General features: G+C 48.4%; 1 protein-coding gene across 16 annotated transcripts in view; it reads right to left on the reverse strand.

Annotated features, from left to right (window-relative positions):
- Positions 1–4267: 4267 nt before the first annotated feature.
- The window catches only part of C3H10orf71 (chromosome 3 C10orf71 homolog), a 60790-nt gene continuing 42683 nt past the window's right edge, over positions 4268–22374 (reverse strand). For 8 of the 16 annotated variants that reach the window (XM_053584277.1, XM_053584276.1, XM_053584278.1 and 5 more), the window contains 2 exons: positions 13378–13480; positions 4268–9189 (listed from right to left, as the gene is read on the reverse strand). In XM_053584277.1, coding sequence (XP_053440252.1) covers positions 4830–9047 — 4218 coding nt within the window. In that variant the 5' untranslated portion in view covers positions 9048–9189; positions 13378–13480 and the 3' untranslated portion in view covers positions 4268–4829. Of the gene's footprint in view, positions 9190–11736; positions 11759–11795; positions 11880–13377; positions 13481–22374 lie in introns of those variants that run through there. The other 8 variants (XM_053584284.1, XM_053584288.1, XM_053584286.1 and 5 more) reach the window with 3 other exon arrangements.

The following is a 22374-nucleotide window of genomic DNA, read 5'->3' on the forward strand; positions in this document are numbered from 1 at the left end:
AAAGTTTAAACTTCCCCCAAAGGGAAATCTTTCTTCCTAATAATGCCCCCTTTTCTCCTTTCTGTGGGAGAGCAGTCCACAGCCTCTTTGTGGAGCTTGGGGCACACTTAGAGTGGCTGACCCTGAGGAGAGGAAGGTATCAGCAGCAGGGGCAAACGGGCAAGGTGGCTGAGTCACCACCACATCCTGGGCTGCCCCGGGGGATCTGAGAGCCTGGCTGTTCCTCTCCATCTGCAGATTTCCACTTGGAGAAGGAGTGTCTCTGAGTTTTCCTTGTCCCCAGGAAAGCCCATACGTGCTGATCTCCCTCATAATCTTTCACAGAAGGGTGTCCACTGGGGGGATGTCTGGCCAGTATGTTGGGCTCAAGTGCAAGAACTCTGATCTGGAGTGGGGTTTATCAATCTGGGTGCATCAAAATCTTCTGGGAACTTTAACATCTACAGCCACCCTTTCCTGACATTTCAAGAGTCTGATGAGGTGAATTGGAAATACATCCTGGAACTGTTGTTGACAATTGCCCAGGTGATTCTGAAGCCTAGATAGGTTCAGGCATCTTGGCTGGAGCTAGCAGGTGAGGCTGGCAGATACCTGGTGGGAGGCAAAAGCCCTCTGCTCAGGTGGCTCTGCAGAGGTGACACTGAGAAAGCCTTAGCTCTGCTGACATGGTCCAGAGTTCTCTCTGCTTACCTTGACTTTATATCTGAATGATGCTGAAGACCCACATAGATAATTGTGTTCATTTCATGGTGTTATCTGGGGTAAATTGTTTTCCACAAGCAGAGAATTTGGGTTTTGTCATAGAGCACCTCTTTTATATATAGTTTCCCCATTATATGCTTATGGCTACACTCTGTTAAGACTTTGGATCCTTGCCATTGGCATACTAGAGTCCCAAGGATAGCCCAGGGTCTTAAAAGACAGGTCCTTCTGGACACAGCTTCCATTGTACATTCCCTGTGGTGGGGAGCTCAGCACCCAGCCACTCAGGTCATGTCAAGACAAGACTAGTCATCAGAGATGCCTTTGTTATGTCACTTATAACTTTCCTACAATTTCTTCCACCCAGACATGTTGGCCACTCTTCCTTTGCACACAGTAATGCTGAGAGACATGAAGATAGCCCGTGCATGTACTGATGTCTAAGCAGAGGTTAACCAGAGGCTGACAGCACTTCTCAGAGCTCAATGTGCAAATGAATCAATCACCTGGGGCTGTGGTCCCCTACCCCTGGCTGAGAATTGGTACTGCTTCTTGGCCCGTTAGGAACCAGGCTGCACAGCAGGAGGTGAGCAGCAGGTGAGAGAGTGAAGCTTCGTCTGTATTTACAGCTGCTCCTCACCCCTCGCATCACTGGCTGAGCTCTGACTCCTGTCACATCAAGGGTGGCATTAGATTCCCATAGGAGCAAATTCTATTTTTAAACTGTGCATGTGAGGGATCTGGGTTGAATGCTCCTATGACAATCTAAGTCCTCTCCCTACCTCCTGTACATGCAAAAATTGTTGCCATGAAACCAAAAAGGTTGGGGACCACTGATCTAGGGGATCTTGTGAAGATGCAGATTGAGATTCTGGATTTCTAACAAGCTCCCTGTAGTGTGGAGGCTGCTGGCCCATGAATCACAAGAGACATTGGCTGGGGGTTAAGAGAGCCCACCTAGGCTCAGTGCCTGTGGCTTAGCCACATACACCGGAGCTGGCGGGTTCGAATCTGGCCCCTGCCAAAAAACAATGACAATTGCAATAAAAAATAGCTGGGCATTGTGGCGGGTGCCTGTAGTCCCAGTTACTTGGGAAGCTGAGTCAAGAGAATAGCTTAAGCCCAGGAGTTTGAGGTTGCTGTGAGCTGTGACGGCCCTCTACCGAGGGCGACACAGTGACACCCTGTCTCAAAGAAAAGAAAAATAAAAAAGAGAGCCCACCTAGAAGTGAGAGCAGCCTGAGGCTTAGCTCCTGCCTGTGGGCAATTGCATTCTGTCCTATGCTGTTATCTTCATTACAGTAAAATGACGGCAACGAGGCACCTCTCACAGGTTCGTTGCGGCACGGAGACAGGCTCAGAATCCCCACCTGGCTGGCACGTGGGTAGTGTATTCCACAATGTACATTCTTGGGGCAGTTTTAGCTGACAGGCCCAGGATCTTCCCTCATTCCCTTCCCAGAAGGGAAGATTAAGATTAAACAAAAGATTAAGGCAACATCTACAGTTTGCACCAACAGCATGTTTTCAAAACTCTCACTGCTGTCCTATTGCACACAATGGTAGAAATAGTGTTTTTCTTCTTGGCAACCTACATGAGTGAAATATCAAGTCAGAAGCTGAAGGACTTATCAATAGAGGTCTATCCTGCAAGGGTACCCTGGTTCAGCTTTTGTGCGGATTAGAAATGCTAATGAACAATTAGCTAAATCAATATTCTTGGATCTGGCAAGACAGACCTATTAGCATTTAATACATGTCGTCTTTAATGGGCAGGTTAAAACTGAAGAAATTCTGGTTTCTTCCTAAGTTGGTGCCCCACTTCGTGTTTCTAGACTTGGCTCAAGTGCCATCCCTTAAAGGAAGCCCCTTTTCCTTCCAGGCAGAGTTAGGTGCTCTTCAGAGCAAGCTATGAAATCATTCAATGCTTGGGATCATCACTGTACATTTTCTCTATTAGATTTTAGCTCTTTGAGTGCAGAGATCCAATCTTATTATCATCTTATCTTCAGTACCCATCAAGTGCCTGGCACATGGCAAATATTTATAAAAGGGAGAGAGGAAGGAAGGAAGGAAAGAAGAGAGAGAGGAAGGAGGAAGGAAAGAAGGAGACATAGATGACGTCTCTCAGGAACAAATGGAAAGCAGAGAACATCACTGGCGAGAGGGTGGGCTGGGGAGGGACTCTCACCCTGTGTTGGAACAGGGGCTCTTTGCTGTAAGCGAGTGGGGCCTTCCCTCCAGCTGACTTGCTGGGAGCAAGGCTTTATGTTCATAGCTCTACCCACAACTCTGCCAATATTGCTTCTAAGAAGATGACTGCTTCCCCACGTAAATCCCCACAGGTAATATTTTTTCCTTGTAGGGACATAGTTACTATAACTGTGGTTATTATTGAACTGAGGGATTTTCTTTGGTTGGACAATTCTTTTCCTGGGACTCTGAGAATTTTTAAATGAGGCATTATTTTTCGTATTTGAATTAAGATGAAAATGAAGTGGAGAGGCTACTGGAGATGATTTGGTGGCAGAGTCAAAACACCATTTTGTTCTTGTTACTTAGACCCAATGAGTGACTTGTGGGCCTCAGATTTCTGGGACAGTGGCCTGCCTGCCCTCCTGGCCAGTCATCTGGCTCACTCGCCCAGTGTGGTCAAATTCAACGGCATTGGCTGGTGTGTGTGTGTGTGTGTGTGTGTGTGTGTGTGTGGTATTTTCACAATGAAAATCAAGTGTGGCTACATTTGTTGGAAAAATAAATAGATGTAAGATCCTGAATCCAAATCATGACCCAGAAGTGCGCAAAGTCCCTGAAAGTCCTGGATTTGGATGCGTCTGGGACTGGTGGGCTGTGAGCCTCCCTGCCTTCCCAGTGTGGAAACAGCACCTTTACCAACAGAGCAAGGAAGACATGTTTTACACGTCCTCTGGTCCTGTGCAGTATGGTCCTGGCAGCTGCTGAGGTTTATAAACAAAGAGGGAGGTGCTCTTTCTTCCTGTGTTCCCCAAGGAACAAGAATTAAGAGGCTTCAGCAGAAACTGTGGGTGGAAGCCCATGAGGACCCGGTGGTTTCCTTCTCAGCCTGCTGCCCTCAGTGGCCACCTGCTCTCAGACCCTCAGAGTCTCAAAGGCACAGTTGCCACACTCTACTCCCTTTAGTTGATTCAGATATTTCCCTCCAAAATTCCCAAAGGTTGGGGACTTGGGGACAGGGGCAGGACACAGGGGCAGGACAGGGGCAGCCACAACTTAGTGGCTCGTACACAATTTCTTCCTTTTGAGAAATTGTGTACGAGCCACTAAGTCAGGATGGTCAGGGACTCAGCTTTCCCAGGCTTGGTCTTGACTCAGCTTTCCCAGGCTTGGTCTTGATCTTGGGTCTTCTTGATCTTTGCCCTACCCTCACCCCCGACCCCCAGCACTATGTGTGTGGGGGGGCTGGTCCCAAGAAGGCACAGGCAGGGGTTACAGGACCGAGGTAGGACTTGGGGCTGTAGGTATGAGGAAGCAGCGCTGGTCAGACCTAACCCCTGCCACCCACAGAAGGAAAATAGGAGTCCAGGGATAGAATCACATCTGCAAACTTCTTTCGTTTTTTTAAAGTTGGCCTTTTCTTTATCAGAAAATAGCCTCAGGAGGCAGGTTTCATCCTGTAAACAAAACCCATTCTATGCCAAGAAATATTTCTGCAAGGGTGCCTTGAATCCATCCTCCAGTTCCACTTGAGTTGACCTGGAAACTGGCTGCTATGTCTGAGGTGGGGCTCAGGGGTTGGGTGGGTGTAAGGTCAGAGGAACCCTCAGGACCAGTAACGGCCAGGACGGGAGGGAGGGACGGAGAGAGGAAGGGGAAGAGGGGAGTGGAGTGGATGTGGGAAGGGGCATGGAGGGGATTGTCAAGAAAGCAACTCCATTCCTCAGACGGGACTCCAGGGGAGCCCTCCAGAGGAGGTTGTCTCAAGATGCCTACTTCCATTTGGACTTTAGGGCTGTCAAAAGGCTAAGCGTGTAGTGGTAGTGGGGTGTGTGCATGTGTGCATGTGTGTGTGTGTGGCTCGTTCTGGGGCAGGGGAAGTAAGCTCCTCTGGGTTTATCTGGGGATGGGTGGGGGTCAGTCTGCTGCCATTCTCAAGAAATGCCCTCTGTGGCAAAGTCCTCCAGGTCATCTGTGGAGATGATGCCCAGGCCTGGTGCTTCTGTGCCCTCCTCTTCTGGGCCCTGGGGAGGCCTCTGGGGGCACTGGTCTGCAGAGTGCTGGGCGGGGTCACCCTGAGGCCCCAGGGCCGGCAGCAGTCCAGCCTCATGGGCACTCTGGGGCCTGGCTCGGGCTGCCCTGCGGGTGCACGGGGCCTGCCTGAGGAAGGTGGGGGCAGAGAGCTGAGAGGAGCAGCGCAGGGGCATCAGGGCTGTCACGGGCACAGGCCGGAAGCCAGGGTAGAGCATGTAGGGAGCGGCCAGGGCATCTGGCGGGGGTGGCTCAGGGGAGCCCCGCTCTGAGGAGGGGACCGAGACCTTGACATACTTGCCCGTCTCTGGGTCATAGAAGGTTTTGATTTTCACCTGGAGGGGCAAGTCGAAGACAAAGTACTCTCCCGACTGGGGATCCTGGAGCACCTTCTGCGTGGCAGGGTAAGAGGGCAGGGGTGTGAGGGCCTGGGGTCCCCCAGATTGCCTCCCGACAAGCTCCGAGAAGCCAGACACAGAGTGGCGGTGCAGGGGAGGGGGCAGGGAGCGGACTACAGGGAAACTTGGTTGGGGTCTCTCTCCGGGGGACGGTGGTCTTTGCTCTGTCCAGTCCAAGTCCTCTGGGCAGGGCTCTCCCTCTCGGGACTCACCCTGCTTGTCTAGCACCTGCTCAGTCTTTCTCCTCTTGCTTGCCAGCTTCTTCGCTCGCCGCAGGGCTTTCTCTGTCTTGGGAGGGACTGCAGGTGGCTTGCCGGCTGCCCTTTCCAGCTGAGCAAGATGCTCCAGCCTCCCAGGAGGACCAGCAGAGCTGGCAGCCACATCTGGTGGTGAGCCTCTTGGAGACAGTGTACGGAGGTCTTCTACTGATGGCTCATGTTGAGGGTCTGAGCTGGCCTCCCTCATGAGGGCATGGGTCAGATCCTCCCTTCGTGTGACCCTGGCAGGACCAAGGCTGGCCTGAGGGTCCTGGGATGGCAGCTCCAGTTCACTGGTGGCAGGGGAGCACACGCTGCTCTCCCCCACGGAGCTGGAGTTGGGAGAAGTTACCATCTCACCAGGGACCAGTCTTCTCCAAGGTGGCCCTGCTCTGGGTGTAGACAAAAAATGGCTATTGAAACCTTGTGTCTGTTCTTCCCAACAGGTTTCAGGCTGCCATGGTAGTGGCTGGTCTTCTAAGTCACCCTCGGGTAAAGCGATTGTGGGGATGTCCCAGGGGGCGGCCAGCTTTCCTGAGTCTGTGGAACTTTTGTTACCATTTGCCGTGATTGTATGTGCTGCATCTGGAGGTGGCTTCATCCCATTCCCCTCTCCCACCAGAGGCAGAGATGGAAAATTCCCCTGTGGGACAAGCTGAGAGGTCTCCATCCTGGCTGTGCCAGACGCCTGCCCGGGGTCCTTGGTGACATCACAGGCCATGAGCTTCACATGTGTGCTCTGCGTGTTGGCAGGTGTCAGCATGCCAGGCATTTCCTGGCTTTCTAGGGTACAGAAACCAGCATCCTCACCCCATCCTGGCCTTGGTGAGTCCTCTCTGTGGCCACTGCCAAGAGAGTCCTCAGAGGACATGGTCCTCAGGAGAGGCAGCATAATAGGTTTTATTACGGGGGTGGCTCTGAGTGTGTTGTCTTTAATTGGAAACAGTATGTGCTTGTTTGTAGCAGAAGATGGTGAGGGCATAGGGTCTTTGGCATGTGAAAGGGAGGTACTCCTATTCCCCCCAACCCAAGAGCCTCTGAAATTAGCTTCCTCTGTTGGTGCCTTCCTGGGTCTTCCTGCAGACACACTTTCCCCTTCTCTCTGCACTGCTTCCCTCCTGCTGTGCTCTTCCACATGTGCGCGCCCGTCGCGTAAGGCACAGCACTGGGGCTCATCGTCCCCCATCTCCTTCTCATCCTTCTGACTGTCACCTGCACTCAAGTCATTCTTCCTGTCTTCCCGGTGGCTCTCGGTAAACCATGTCTTCTGCTGATCTTCAAACGAGGCAAATGATTGATCTGAAGAGCTGGTGCTGAATTTGGCCTTGCTTTTGAGGCCTGGCATAAAATCAGACTGGGTGTCGCTATAAAACACATCTTCCTCCTCGGGAGAGTGGGGCCCTGGAGAGAATTTCTGGTTCAAGTGTGGGTTCTGAAGTCCTACTTGTCTCTCAGCTTCTGTCTCTTGGGAGATGGATCTCAAGAACCCATTTTCTAGCTGGGTTTTAGTTTTCTCTGTAGCCTCTCCAGCCTCAGACTCCCTGTTGCAAAGCTTCAGGGAGAGCTGCTTCCTGGGGTGGTGTTCCCTGGGGTCTGGATACCATCCAGACCTGGCGGGACCCGTCTCTGACTCTCCATCTCCATTGCTGTTCTCATGACTGTTCCTCTCGGGGGCCTCCCCGTTGACACAGAAGGGGGTATTGGCGATGGTTGGAGGTGTGCTAGGTGTTAGACAGCTGTCTGTAGGGGACTCACTGGGGTTGGCCATAAGGTCCTTCTGGGCACTGATCTGTGATGCAGTGGGGGCATCTGTGGGTCTCTCCTTGGAAAGCTCCTTTGGGGGACTTTCCTCGAGCTCATTGGGCAGCACCACACCATTGCTGATGGGCTCCTGCTTTCCATCAACTTTACCTCTGATTTTCTCATCTAGGCCTCTCAAAAGAGGTGAGGAGCTGTATATGCTCTTAACACGCTTCCGCACATCCTTGAGGTTGAACAGCAGGCTAGAGGCTTTGGACTTGTAGCTGTCTCGCAGCTGACATTCACTGGGCTCCTTCTCTTGGTATCCATTGAGCTGTCCCGGAGGCGAGGGGGTTGTCTCTGCTGGCTGAGTGTTGGATGAATCCAGGGCAAGCTTGGTGGGTATGACGGGCGTCAGCAGCTTGCTGATGTTAAAAGGGGGATCGTAGTGCTCGCTGGGGTCCACAGGCATATCAAGAGCATCATTTACTGGAAATTGTCCCTGGGGGTTGTGCTTTGTGTACAGAGGCGGGCCTCTCCTGGAGGTCGGTTTCTTTTCTTCTGAAGCTTCCTGTAGACTTTCTTTCCCTCTTTTGTCAGTCTTTGGTTTCCTCCATGGGGCCTGGGTTGGCTTCACCTGGGGGTCAGGTTGTGAGCAGGCAGCTTTTCCCTCCATATTGAATGACTGGGCTGCTGGATCTCTGAATCCCCAGGGTCCGGATGCGGACGGAGCCCCGGGGGCTAGTCTGTTTTCTTCCTGATGGAAGCTGGGCTGGGCTTGGCTGGGAGAGAGTTTGCACTCAGGAGGATGGGTTTCTCTTAACAAGGGCATGTCCTCATAATGTTTGGGAGCTTTGCTTTCTGGGATAGTTTCAGCATCCTTTCTTTCCAGCAGCTTTGGCTGATGGGCATTCCATGATTCAAAAGCACTATTTTCACTGTGCAGAAAGGTCCCTTTGGGAGCCCACTCCTTGCTCCTTCCAGGCTCGCCCAGGGACAGCTCGTGGGGTGGTGAGCTGGCTGCGCTGTCAGGTGTCGGGAGGAAGCTGCTGGAGCTGTGACAGGCCATTCCGAGATTCTCGGGGGACTCCTGTTCTCCATGCTTCCTGCCAGGCTGGTGGCCACCCTTACGGGCATTGGAAACTTCAGCGGGCACCCTCCTGACGGTCAGAAAGGCGGAATCGAAGCAGAAGTTGACACTGCTGTCTGGAAGAGGAGCAAAGTTGGGGGGATTTTTCCGAGCGGGCGGCTTGCTGGTTGCAGGCCTGCTCTCACAGTGTCGGCTCTCCGTCCTGTCAAAGGATTTAATTAGTGATGACACTTTGGACATAGGCTTGTGGCTGCTTCTTAGGCCAGCAATTGGCACCTCCAGTCTCCTCTGGACTGGTGTCAGTGGGGGGCTGCTTTTGGGGTACTTTTCCTCTCCTTGAACATACTTGGGTTGCTGTTGGAGGGCGGCTGCCCAGCCCGTGTGCTCCGTGCCTTGTGATGGCAACTGGCTCCAAAGGCCACTCTTCCTGTGGTGTAAAGTCCGACACATCTGGCGACTGGTGTCTGGGGACAGGGCCAGGTCGGAGTCATGGAAGGATGCGTCCTCTGAGACACACAGGCTCCGGAACGCCCGATCTGTGAGGCTGCTCACCTCCCTGTCTGCGTCGTCCAGCACGCTGCCGATGCTTGAGGAGTCGCTGAACCCGTCTGTGCACTTCCGGTTGCCCTGCATCATCTGCCAGCTTGGGACGACTGTCCCCGTCAGCCAGTGGGTGCCTTTGGTGATGATTCTGGCAAGGATTAGATGTAGGCCTGTTTCCACAAGACGAGAGCTTTCCGTCAACCAGATGCAATTACTAAGTGGGTTTATTTTTTCTCTGCAAAAATAAAAAGAACAAGTGTGAACAGAATGTCCAATTTAGCAAGACCGTATGCTGGTAATGGTTCATTTTATGTACCAGCATGGCTAGTCTCTACCCTGTTATTGGTTAAACACTGGCCTAGATGTTATGGGAAACACTAGCTTAGATGTTAGAGGGAAGGCATTTTTTAGATGTGATTAACATAAGAGTCAGTGGACTTTGAGTAAAGCTGATTAGCCTCCGTCATGCAGGTGGGCCTCATCCAATTGGTTGAAGGCTTTACGAGAACAAAGACTGAGGTCATTGGCAATAAAATCAAAAATAGACATGTGGGATTATATTAATTAAAAAGCTTTTGGACAGAAAGGGGAAAAAAATCACAAAAATAAAAAGCATCCTACGGAATGAGAAACAATTGGGTGCAAATCCTATATGTAATAAAAGGTTAATGTCTAAAATACACAAGAAACAAAGCAAAATAACAAATAAACCAAATGAAAAACGGGCAAAGGAACAGAATAGATATTTCTCCAAAGAAGACATACAAACAGCCAACAGGGATATGCGAAGTTGCTCAGTTTCATTAATCATCAGGGAAATGCAAATCAAACCCACAATGGGCTATCACCCTGTGCCTGGTAGAACAGCTATTATCAAAGACATGAAAGGCGACAGGTGTTGGTGAAAACGTGGAGAAAAGGGAACTCTTGCATACTGTTGGTGGGAATATAAATTGAAGTCACTAGGAAAAACAGTATGGCGTTTCCTCAAAAAATTGAAAATAGAATTTATTTTTATTTCCTAAAGGAAATAAAATTAGAATCTCAAAGTGGTATCTCTGTCCATATGTTCACTGTAGCACTATTGACAATAGCAAAGACGTGGAAGAGTGCTAAATGTCTATCAATGGATGAATGGCTAAATATGATCATATATGCATACAATGAAATATTATTCAGTCTTACAAAAGAAGAAAGTTTTGACATTTGTGACAACAGGGGTGAACCTGGAGGACATTATGCTGAGTGAAATAAGCCAGTCACAGAAAGACAAATGCTGCCTTATGTCACTTGGTGGGATCACACAGTATTTGTCCTTTTTTGACTGGCTCATTTCACTCAGCGTAACGTCCTCAAGGTTTATCCGTGTTGCAGGATGCCTTAGACTTCCTTTTCTTTTCGAGGCTGAAGATTCCACTGTGTGGGTGTGCATGTGTGTGTAACCCATTTTGCTTATCCATTCTTCCATTGATGAGCACTTGGGGTGCACCCTACTTTTGGCTATTGTGAATCAGGCTGCCATGAACCTGAGCATGAAAGCATCTCTTTGAGAACACGCTTTCAATTCTTTTGGGAATACTCATATAACCAAGTGGAATTGCTTGGTTACATGATAGTTCCGTTTTTAATTTTTTGAGGAACCTCCAGACTATCTTCCATAGTGTCTGTGCCAATTTACATTCTTAGCAACAGCTTGCAAGGGTTCTGATTTCTCTGCATCCTTGCCAACATGTGATTTATTTATTTATTTACTCACACATTCATTTAGGATAGCACACCAATGGGTGTGCAGTGGTGCACAACACTCTTTTAGGGATCTTATCTGAGGAGGCTGCTTTTAAGACCTTTACTGTTCCCACTGGGGCACATACTTCTAACTCCTGGAATAGCGCCTGGCCTGGGACAGGGAATAAGAAAACGAGGACATAAAAAGTTAGACAAAGTAGTGAGTATTGATCCTGGAGTGAGCCTATGTGGTGGCGTCTGGGTCAGTGAGCGTCTGGCAGGGTGCTGTTAAGCTCTTGACTTGCAGATGAAACACTGTCACAGCCTGGCCCTGCTCAAAGGAGCAGGAATGGAGCAGGCTGTGCCATCCCCTCCTTGCTTGGCCTGCCCTAATCACAAAACTGCCAGTGCTCTAGGGGATGGATGGTGCAAGTGTGCCCATCAGGAGGTAGGGCCACATGTCAGAGCCCAGATCCTGTCTCCTTCCACATCGCAATTCTGTGACCAGGGGCTGGATGGCGGCAGCCTCAGCGTGTTTCCCCACCTGCGTGTTTGCTGCAGGCTTCTAATCGCTCTCTTTGTTTCTGTAGTGGGGTCATGTGGGCACCTGTAAGATCCAGGAGGTTAGGGACAGCATCCCTTCACAGGGTGTGTCACAGGGTTGGGTGAAGCTGCTGGGATGTGTCAGTGTTGCCTTCCATCCTGGCAGCCAGCCGTCTTTGGGGTCTGTTGTTTCCCGACTCCTGACCACTCTGAAGTGCTAATTCTAATGCTGACTCACTGCTAGGCTGACTTGCTTTCATGAATGACAGTTCTGAGCTGTGGCTCTGGAAAAAGGACAGGACCCCGAGTTCTAGCACACTGAATAATGAATCCACAAGGGCCTGCTCTGAGAAGGCCTTTCTGCAGGTGCTCCTCAGCCCTGCCTTGGGAGGTGGGCTGCCAGCTCCCCAGAAAGCATGTGCTCACAGGATTCTAGAAGGGCTGCATTCAAGGGCCTACGTGGCAGGTGGAGGCAGATCCGGGGGGCTGGGTGAGCACACGCCTTTACATTCACCTGCAGACTCCCACACAGCTAGCATGGCAGGGGACAGGGTTCTTTCTGGTCTCAGGGAGGGAGTAGTGCTTGCCTTTCTAATCAAAGGAACTTGTCTTGACTTTGTTGATGTCTTTCTTCTTGTTTTGACTGCAGACAGGTACCTGAAACAGAGCACATTTCTTTGCTGGGGCTGCTGTAACAAAGGCCACACACGGATGGCTTAACCCACAGCAATGTATTATCCTACAGCTCTACAGGCTGCAAGTGCAAAGACAGGTGGCAGCTGACTGGGCTCCTTCTGAGGGCTGGGAGGGAAAGCCTGCCCTAGGCCCCTCTCCTTGGCTTGAGGATAGTCATCTTTGCCTTAGGAGTCTTCACACTTTCACTGCTCTTTGCTTGTCTCTGTCCAAATCTCTTTTTATAAGGTCATTAGTCATACTGGATTAGGGACCACCTCATAACCTCTTCTTAGCTAATTATATCTGTAACAACCCTATTTCCGGAAAAAGTCATGTTCCAAGGTTCAGGGGGTCAGGACTCCAACATATGAAGCCCTAACACTGAGGCGTTCACTCCGTGACCCTGAGGGGCAAGCCTTGGCCACTTAACACCAACTTGCTGAGCTTGGAGGGTGGACAGATGAGGAGCCTGGGCCCTGGACAGCACTACTGAGCTTCGAGCCGGTGGCAGAACTGGCCCAACTTGAAGTTGTGTTATTGGGTGTGTGGGAGACCTTAGTGAATTTGGCCCCTGTGAGTTAGGTTTTCTGCCATTTGACATCCTACCAACAAGCTAGGAATCTCCTGGTATCCTGAATGCTGAGATTTTCATCTTGGCAATGACCAAACTCAGTGATACTGGGGTTTCTACATTTTCACATTAAGGTGAAAATCGGATAGTTGAACACCTAAAGTTAGAAGCTTAGAGTCAAGTAAACAGTCTGTTCCCAATAAACCATTTGCTATTTTTTTTTTTTTTGAATACTCAGCTTCCATCCTCCTCTGACCAAAAGCACTTGATACATTTTAGGGAAGTTCCTCTCCCTGTGGTGTTTGGCATTAGTGAGGCTAAAAGCCAAGGTGTCCTCTGAGGCATCCTGGGCCAAGAGCAGAAGGAAGACCTGGGCCAGGCCCATGGATTGTACTGGTTCTCCTGGAGTCTGAAGGACTGGAGGTGTGCTCAGGCCTTCTTCCCAGCGGAAGAGGTTTCAGGATGCATTTGAGGCTGTCTGGTCCCTGACGTTTCCTGGCCTAGAACTTTGGTCTTCCCCTTGAGTCTATGAGACTTCCAATCTCCTTTTAAATACTGCTTAATTTCTGCTTCATCTGTCCGGTTTCTGTTTCTATTCCTTGTGGCCAAAGAACCCTAGCTGATCTGGAGTTTGAATCATAATTCCAAACAGTGAGGAAGGATTCGCTCTTCAGAGCATTTGGAAAATAATCACATTTCGTCTGCCTCAGGGAAAGAGAGCTACCTTCCCGCTCTTGCTAGCTTTATTCAGATCATTTCTTCAGTTATGATTTAATATAGCTGGAGTGAGATGGGAAAGTCAGAAAGCCAGCCTCATCCCTCCACCCCACCTCACAGGGGTGCCCTTCAGAATTATGGCCCCCAATAGAAGTTGTTTCTAGAAGCCTGCTCCTTCGGTCACTCCCGTACCTGTTACAGTAGTGAGGGCTGCCGCTGCCTGCCTTGCTGGGTTTGGGAATTTGTAGTTTTAAAACTTCTTTTCATGCTTATATTTGGTGTCATCACTGCCCATCTAGAAAGAAGAAAAATAATTTCAGTGGAACCCCAAGCAAAGGGCCAAGCCCATGTTCATTGGATAAGATTTCTTTAAATGTTAGTAATACTGTGAGGTTGGCTTTCAAAAAAAAAAATAAAAAGTTTTATTTTAATCCACACTTGAACTTAGCAAAAGTTCTAAATAGGCATTTTTGGTGAAAACTAACAAAGAGTCAGTTTATCTCTCTTCTAATAGTCATGAATTTGCTTGTGGTCCAATAAGTCTTTCCTTCCCTTCTTTTCCTTTCCCCCTTCCTTCCTCCCTCCCCTCCTTCCTTCCTTCCTTCCTTCCTTCCTTCCTTCCTTCCTTCCTTCCTTCCTTCCTTCCTTCCTTCCTTCCTTCCTTCCTTCCTTCCTTCCTTCCTTCCTTCCTTCCTTCCTTCCTTCCTTCCTTCCTTCCTTCCTTCCTTCCTTCCTTCCTTCCTTCCTTCCTTCCTTCCTTCCTTCCTTCCTTCCTTCCTTCCTTCCTTTCTTCTTTTGTCACTGTCACCTGGGTAGAGTGCCATGGTGTCATAGTTCACAGCAACCCCAAACTCTTGAGCTCATGAGATCTTCTTGACTCAGCCTCAGCTTTGGGGCTATCTAATATGAGTGGCCCAATTGTGAATTACTTTATTTAGTAAAATTTGACCAAAGGCCTTTTTTACCACTGAACTGATAACTTGAGTTTTGCAGCAAAGGGAACAGGACCAACCAGGCTCAAGTCCACTCATCAAACCAAGGCAAGGTATACAATTTATTGTTGGCAGGTTGGCAGGAGGCTTGGGTTTCTATTTTGACAGCTAAAAGAACAACAACAACAACAAAAAAAACAAAACAAAACAAAAAGGCTGCCCAGGAGGGTTTTCAGAATGCTCAGAATGAAGTGTGAACTAATTAAAGTAAATCTACTCTGAGAATTTTAAATGCGGACCATTAGGGTTTTCATAAGACCTTCCCCAGCTTGTAGCTCTTGGATATTAATCTAGTCCAAGGTGGTTTATTAATAATATTAATAATCATAATAGAGCAAATTTGTGAAGTGATTCTTCAGAGAATCAGAGAGGTGCTTTGTGTCTACCAGCATACGGGTGGGCCCCGACCCTGACCCCTGGGCTGGGCTGGGTGGTCCTCCTTCGTGTCCCAGCAGCACGCTGGGCTTACCTTTCCCACTGCTCCTGCTGGGTTATCACTGCCCATACAGCCTAACCCATACGTTCCAGAAATCGATGATTCTTCTTTCTCTCCTCAACTAGCAAGAACGGTCCTTGAACCCAGGCAGGGAGTCTTGTATGCCTCTGTATACTGAGCTCAGTAAATAGAAGCTCAGTGTTTGTGGCAATACTGTGAATTGGGTTATATTTCTTCTGATTTTTTTCCCCCTGAAGGTTGGACCAAGGCACAGGAATAAAGGAGCAAGATAATAGGAATTTAACTGGCCTTGGGTCTTATAGCTATCAGAAAAACTCCGAAGGAACCACTCTCATCACTAATAATAAGCCCATGCCAGTGCTACAGCTACCCTGAGCCCTGTGGATCAAATCGACCTGGTGCTGCACATGGGTGAGACTTAGGTGCCGAAGGAGGGATTTACCTTGTGAATAGTGAGGGGGGTCCCTCTGTGTTCAGGCTCTCCCCCTAGCCGGCTGCCTAAGGGACTCTCTGTTGTGCTGCTGAAATGCATTTTCCAGAGGCCAGCACAAACGCTGCCTTGCTCTCTACTTTGTACCATTTGAACTCTGGGTGTCAGCTGGTAGAACATTTCTACTTTCCAGGTAGAAGGGGGTGATTTCCTTCGGGTAACTGACTGAGGATAAAATGCATATGGCTGAGCTGTGCTCTAAACAAAGTCTTGGAATCTGGTCCAATGAGTACATAGAGATGAAAATGAATATTTAATCATGGATGGTAAACTCCTATTTACATCTGTGGCCTTCAGAAACATCTTTGATCTCTTTAATGCTTCCCATCTCCTCCCACCACCGCCTTTATTTCCTTAATCCATTTTGGTCTGCCTTGGGTGCCTGCCCTGCTCCTCCCGGACCGGTCTTCCTGCAGGTCGTTTTCGTGGTTTTCTTGAGGTTCACTCTGCCTTTGACCCTTTGCTTGTCCTGTCCCTGTCTGACTGTTCAGTCTCTCTTCTTCCTTTCACTTGCTCCCTGTCCTGGGCCCCTCCCCTCTTACTCTAGGGTGATCATCCCCACTCTGTGGTGCCCTGAGTGTCCACACGCTGACGTCACATCCAGGTCACTGACTGCCCTCCTTGTAGCTTTGTACCCCTGTCTCACAGCCCTTCACACAGGCCCAGGAGCTTCCCACCAGCCATTCCTCTCCCTGGGGATCCGGGAAAACTGGGTGTCACCTGCAACTTCTCTCTCTCCCTCCTTGCCCTGCCTCCCACCCATTCCCAAGTCCCACGAGTTTCATCTTCACGGGCCTCTTTTCCTTGTACACTGGTCTCCACCCCACAGTCTCTGTGTGGCCCACGCTGCTGTCCTGTCTCCTTGGGCTACAGCAGGAGCCCATGTTCATGTCTGCCTTGCACCCACGTGCTGCTTTTCATAATCTGATCTGTTCATTTCAGCATCTTGTTTAGAATTCCTCAATGGCTTCTGGGTCTTAAAGAATGAAAATCGATCTCTTGAATGTGGATCCTCTTTCCAGCCTCTTCCTGGACTGCTTTCCCCCTTCATGCTTGGTTTTCCAGCCTCATTGGAACTTTTCTAGCTTCTTCAACAGGCCATGCCTCTTCCTGCCCCAGGGCCTTTGCACACGTTCTTCCGTCCCCTTGGAATCTTTATCCTTTACTTCCATATTTACTTGTTACCAGATTAACTCCTACATACACTTCAAAGACCGTTCACAGGTCCCTTCAACAAGGCAGTTTCCTCAGGCTATTTCAAGCCCCCCTGTGATATATGTTCTTTCCTAATATTCTATACCCATTTCTCTTGCAGCATTTATCATAATTATAATTAAGTATTTCACTGGTTTGTTGTTTAATGTTTGTTTCTCCTGCTAGCCTAGATGCTTCCAGATGCTGGGGTCCAGGTCTGCCTGGCTGTCCCTTCCATCCTCCTGACATAGCACAGGGACTTGCTCAGGGCAAGGAACAATCCCTCCACCTCTATCCTGGTATTAGTCACACTACTGATTGGCTTAGCAGGATTCATTGTATGGGCCGTCAAGTATAATTCAATAATTGGAGAATTATCACAAAATTAAAATCGGTGCATTTGAATTCAAGTGGATTCTATTTGCTTTTTGGTTCTAAGTCCTAAAATAGATAAAATTTGCCTGTGGTAAAAGATGGAAGCAGGTGGATGGGATTATTCTTAGAGCTGCTGACAGGCTGGCTGTGGGGAGGCATCTGCTGGCACCGTGGCATATACGTTTAAGTCAGGATTGAGTTTCAAGGTGAACGATGGTGAGCATTTACAGCACGGAGACATGAAAGTGACTTCGTGACCCTCCACTTCCCAGTCTGTCCCTCTTGCTGCTGTTAGTGCTCCAATTTGGGGGTATCTTTGATTCTCCCTGGAAGCCATATTCTAACAAACATTTGTTGAGTGCATTAGCTGGGATGTTCTGTTCACAGCCACAGTGTGAATGGTCATAATGTGATGTGTTACCTAAACTCTGGGTGTCAGGAGGTGATGTGCTGGCTCTGCCCTGGGCTGTGTATGTGGGCAACCCTTCAGAACTCATAGCACCCCATTCTGAGGGCCTCCAGCACCCCATTTGCTGACCTGAGCCCAGCTTGCATCAGGCCAGGCAGGTTCTGCGCGACGCCAGTGTGCACAAGGGGAAACAGGATCTCCAGGCAGGAATTAGTGGACGGAACCTCCCAGCTCAGAGGCTCCAAGGGACATAGTGTCTATTGCCACACTGTAAACATGCCCATGGGGAGAAGTGGTCAGTGTGCTTTGGGGCGGGGAGGATTACACTCAAGATATGTTTGTCTTCTCCTGGTGGCAGGGTCATCTTTTTTGAATCTGAATATATCAAAAAAGTCAAATGTGAGCGTGCCTCCCCATGAATCAGCTTTTTGTCAAGATGAGCACTGAAATACCCTTTGCACAGTCATTGCTAAATTCTAACTCTTCCAAAATGTTTTAACACGTGATGCTTTTTCCATGCCACAACACATGATGCTATTGAACTATCATAAACAAGGATGTGCTGTTTTTTGCAAATATAACTCTGTCTCTCTCCCTCTCCTAATCCCTCTTGGTGGGGGAGCTTGGCCCATAGTGCATTCGACGAGGAAGCTGCAGGACCTGGTCCTGGACTGGCTTCTCTGAGTGGTAGTCCCTCTGCCTGGAATGTTTCTCTCCATCCCCTGACAACAATTACTGACCACTTCCTCCTCTGCTCTTCTCTTCCATGTAGAATCTACCCCTCCCACCCCTTAATCACATGCCTTGTTTTATTCCACTTTAACTGCTGTGAGTCCATGTCTCCCACTAGGAGACCCTTGGATTGAGGTCCCTGACCTGGTTTGTCATTGATGACACTGTAGCTGCTGGTAACTTGTAAAGGTTTTCAGCTGCTGTTGCTGAGTGCAGTTCTTAGGCCACAGGATGTGATGACGGAGGTTTGCAGAGAAGGTCTGGGGTGCAGATGCAGGATGGGCTGAAGGCTCTTTGCTCCATGTTCCCCTTGTCTTCCAAGCCTGGCAGAGTCATCCAGCCCAGCTTCTGCTGGCAGGCCCTGGGCCCTCATGCAAATCATCTCCTATAGGCCAGGCCTGTTCCAGATGTTCCACGTACAACTGAAGGGTGTGTCTCCGGAGGGCCCAGCTGAGGAACCATCATCACCCAGGTGGCTGTGCATTTCAGCTTCACTTCTGAGATGAAACCACTGAGCCTCAGAGAGGGGAAGGTCTCACAGAGAGGGAGTGACAGAGCTGGGCTTGGGACTGGGAACTTGGGGTCAGCCCACGGCAAGGGAGGGAAGAGTTGGTGGTCTGGCATAGCCAGGCTGCACAACCGAGCAAATTAAAAATACAGAATCTTTAGTGAAATGCATATTTTAGACAGATGATAAATGCTTTTTTTAGTGTAAGTATATCTCATGCAATATGTGGGATGCTATGTATACTTATACTGAAATTCAAATTCCACTGGACTTTCTTTTTTTTTAATCTGATAACCTAGGGCCTCACCAACTTCTAGTACCCTAAGTGGATCCACAGTCAGAGGAAGCCAGTAGGGTGGGTCAATGCTGGGATGACACAGTGACAATAATGGCTCACGTGGACGTTACCCTGCAGTTCATGACACACTGTAGCATCCACTATCTTGTTTGAATCTCAGGGCCCCTTTGAGGCAGGTTGAGTAGGCCTTATTGTCACCATTTTATGAGTGGGGAAATGAAGGCACAGAGAGGTATAGGATATTGCTCAGCGTCACACAGCATGTAAAGAAAGACAAGAACTGGGGCTGGGATTCAGCTTGTGCTCACTCCTTGACACACTGTGCTTTCTGTACATGAAACCCTGAGCCTCTGGCCTTGTGGGCTCCTATGGATGTGTCTTGGGAGGCTTTTCCACCTGCACTCATGGCTCACCAGCTGGAGTTTGGGGGGAAGAACAGAGGATTCAGGTGGAGAAAAGGATTTTCATTTCACTTCTGAAGGATCTTCTCAGCTCAGCTTTTCAAGAACTGCTGATTTGTGTGGTAAGCATGGGGCCCCTCCTGTTTGGGGGCTCTGGTGCTGTGGGGCGCTGAGGTGGCTGAACTCTGCAGAGCTGGGGAAGGATGCCATTTCATTCTCCTGCTCGTCTCTGCCGGCTTTCCACAGGAAGCTGTTGGGGTTTGCTTTGCCACCGGGGTTGACCACTTGCCTCTAGTGTGGTTTTTGAGCCCAGGATCTTTGGGTGAATTTAATTACCTTAATTGAATGGTGTTTTCACTTCTTAGTGAAGGGGAAGCAGTAAGACAGTGGGGATGAAAGGGGCTGGCTTTATCACACCCAGAAGGCTCTGACAAATAGGAATTGATTCTGCTTGCTCTTCTTTCTGTGTTGGTTTTTGTAGCCATCGACTCAGGCCTGCCTTGAGGAGCCTTCAGCGTAGTGAGCTGTGACAACTCCCTCTCCGTGGCAGCCCGGAGGCCTGGTTCCAGCCCACGAATGCGTATTGCACAGCACACACAACCTCTACCACCCCGTGCAACAGCAGCTGCTTTGCTCTAGACCTGTGGCTTGCTGGTCAGACTTTGGCCATGCTCTTCACCTATCTGTGCAATTGCCGATAGCCCTCTGATTAAAGGGGAATGTCCTTGTCTAAGTTCTACATTTTATAAGATGAATGTCTTAGTCATCTCTGCCTACTATAACAAAAGTATCATAGGCTGGATGGCTCAAACAATAAACATTTACTTCTCATAGGTCTGGAGGCTAGGAAGTCTAAGATCAAGGCACTGGAGGGTCTGGTGTCTGGTGAGAGGCTCATTCTGCCTTGTGGACGAACACTTTCTTGTATTCTCCTATGGCAGGGGGTGGGGAGGAGGGAGAGCAGGTCCTCTGAAGTCTCTTTTTATCAGGGCACTAATCTCATAAGGAACTCCACCCTCATGACTTAATTACCTCTCCCAGACCCCACTTCTTAATTCTATCCCATTGGGGATTAGAGTCTCAATGAATTTTGGAGCAAACATTCTGCCCATAGCAGTGAAATAGCAAAAGCGACTTCCTCCATCAGAGCCCTCCAGGTGAGGAGGACAGACACATGGCAAGTGTCTACGAAGCGACAGCCTCAGGTCCACCACTGCACAGGCCTGTGCTCACTTATTTCTAAAAACTCAGCAGGAGAGGCCTCCCTCATGAGCTCACATCTCAGGAAACTGAGGCTTGCTGGGTCCATTGGTTGGCCTTTATTTATGGCAGAGTCACACCAGTCTTTGACCTGGGGGCACTTCTTCCCTGCTCTCTGGCCCCATGATGAATCCTGTTCAGCTTCCCCCCCATGTAGTAATTACTTGGTCCTTGAATTTGAAAATCAGAAATATTAAGTTCAAGAAAAGAAATAACAGAAGATATTAACAAATGGAAGAACATACCTTGCTCATGGCTGGGAATAATCAACATTGTAAAAATGTCTGCACTACCCACAGAGATCTATAGATTCAATACAATCCCCATTAAAATACCATCATCATACTTTCAAGATTGGAAGAAATAATTCCTCATTTTGTATGGAACCAGAAGAAAACCTGTATAGCCAAGGCAATTCTTAGTAATAAAAACAAAGCTGGGGGGTATCACCCTACCAGACTTTTGGCTATACTACAAGGCCATAGTGATCAAAATAGCATGGTAATGGCACAAAAATAGAGACATTGGCATTTGGAACAGAATAGAAAACCATGAGATGAAACTAACATCTTACAGCCACCTGATCTTTGAAAAACCAGATAAGGACATATACTGGGAAAAAGAATCCCTATCCAATAAATGGTGCTGGGAGAACTGGATAACCACATATAAAAGACTGAAACTGGACATACACCTCTCACCACTTACAAAAATTGACTCAAGATGATAACAGATTTAAATATAAGGCATGAAACAATAAAAATCCTCAAAAAAAGTGTGGGGAAAACACTCGAAGGTATCAGCCCGGGGAAAGATTTTATGAAGAAGACTTCCATGGCAATTGCAACAGCAACAAAAATAAGCAAATGAGACTTAATTAAATTGAAAAGCTTCTATACAGCTAAGGAAACAACAACCAAAGCAAACAGACAACCTTCAGAATGGGAAAAGATATTTTCATATTATGAATAAAAAACTTGATAACTAGGATCTGTGGAGAACTCAAACTAATCCACACACACAAAAAAAAGAGACCCAACAATCCCATATATCACTGGGCAAGAGACATGAATAGAACCTTTTCTCAAGAAGACAGATAAATGATTAATAAACATATGGAAAAAATGCTCATCATCCCTAAACATCAGAGAAATGCAAATCAAAACTACCCTGAGATATCACTTAACCCTAGTGAGAATGGCTCACATCACAAAGTCTCAAAGCTGCAGATGCTGGCATGGATGTGGAGAGAAGGGAACACTTTTACACTGCTGGTGGGACTGCAAACTAATACAACCTTTTTGGTAGGAAGTATGGAGAATCCTCAAAGAATTTAAATTAGACCTCCCATTTGATCTGGCAATCCCATTACCAGGCAAATACTCAAAAGAAAACAAATCCTTTTATCATAAGGACATTTGCAATAGTCTGTTTATGGCAGCTCAATTTACAATTGCCAAAATGTGGAAACAGCCTAAATGCCCACCAACCCAGGATGGATTAACAAGCTGTGATATATGTACCATGGAATACTATTCAGCCACCAAAAATGGTGGAGACTTTATGTCTTTGGTATTACCCTTCATGGAGATGTAATGCAATCTTCTTAGTAAAGCATCACAAGAATGGAGAAGCAAGAATCCAATCGTACGCAATTCTAACATGAAGGCAGTAGATGAGCTAATACAAGGGGTGGGTAGGGGGCATGAGCAAGTGGGGAGGGGGGAGGGAGGGAGACAGGGGGAATGGCGTATGGCACACCTCTAGGGGGCAGGGCACAATTATAAGAGGGATTTTTTTCTAACAAATGCAGTCAGTGTAACCTAATTCTTTGTACCCTCAATGAATCCCAAACAATAAAAAAAAAAAAGGAATTTTAAGTTCATTTATATTGTATTGGAAGAAAACATGGGATTGCATAAGCTAAACTTGAAGCTCTTTCCTGCATTCACCCATTCAAAAGTGACTAATTGAGCACCTACTACAAGCACCTCTTGGTGCTGAAGATACAGCAAGAACAGGGCTGACCTGGGCCCTGTCCTTATGAAACCCAATGAAACTGGGGAGGGTGTT

This window comes from Nycticebus coucang, chromosome 3 (assembly GCF_027406575.1).
Source record: "Nycticebus coucang isolate mNycCou1 chromosome 3, mNycCou1.pri, whole genome shotgun sequence".
Taxonomy (NCBI): Eukaryota; Metazoa; Chordata; class Mammalia; order Primates; family Lorisidae; genus Nycticebus; species Nycticebus coucang.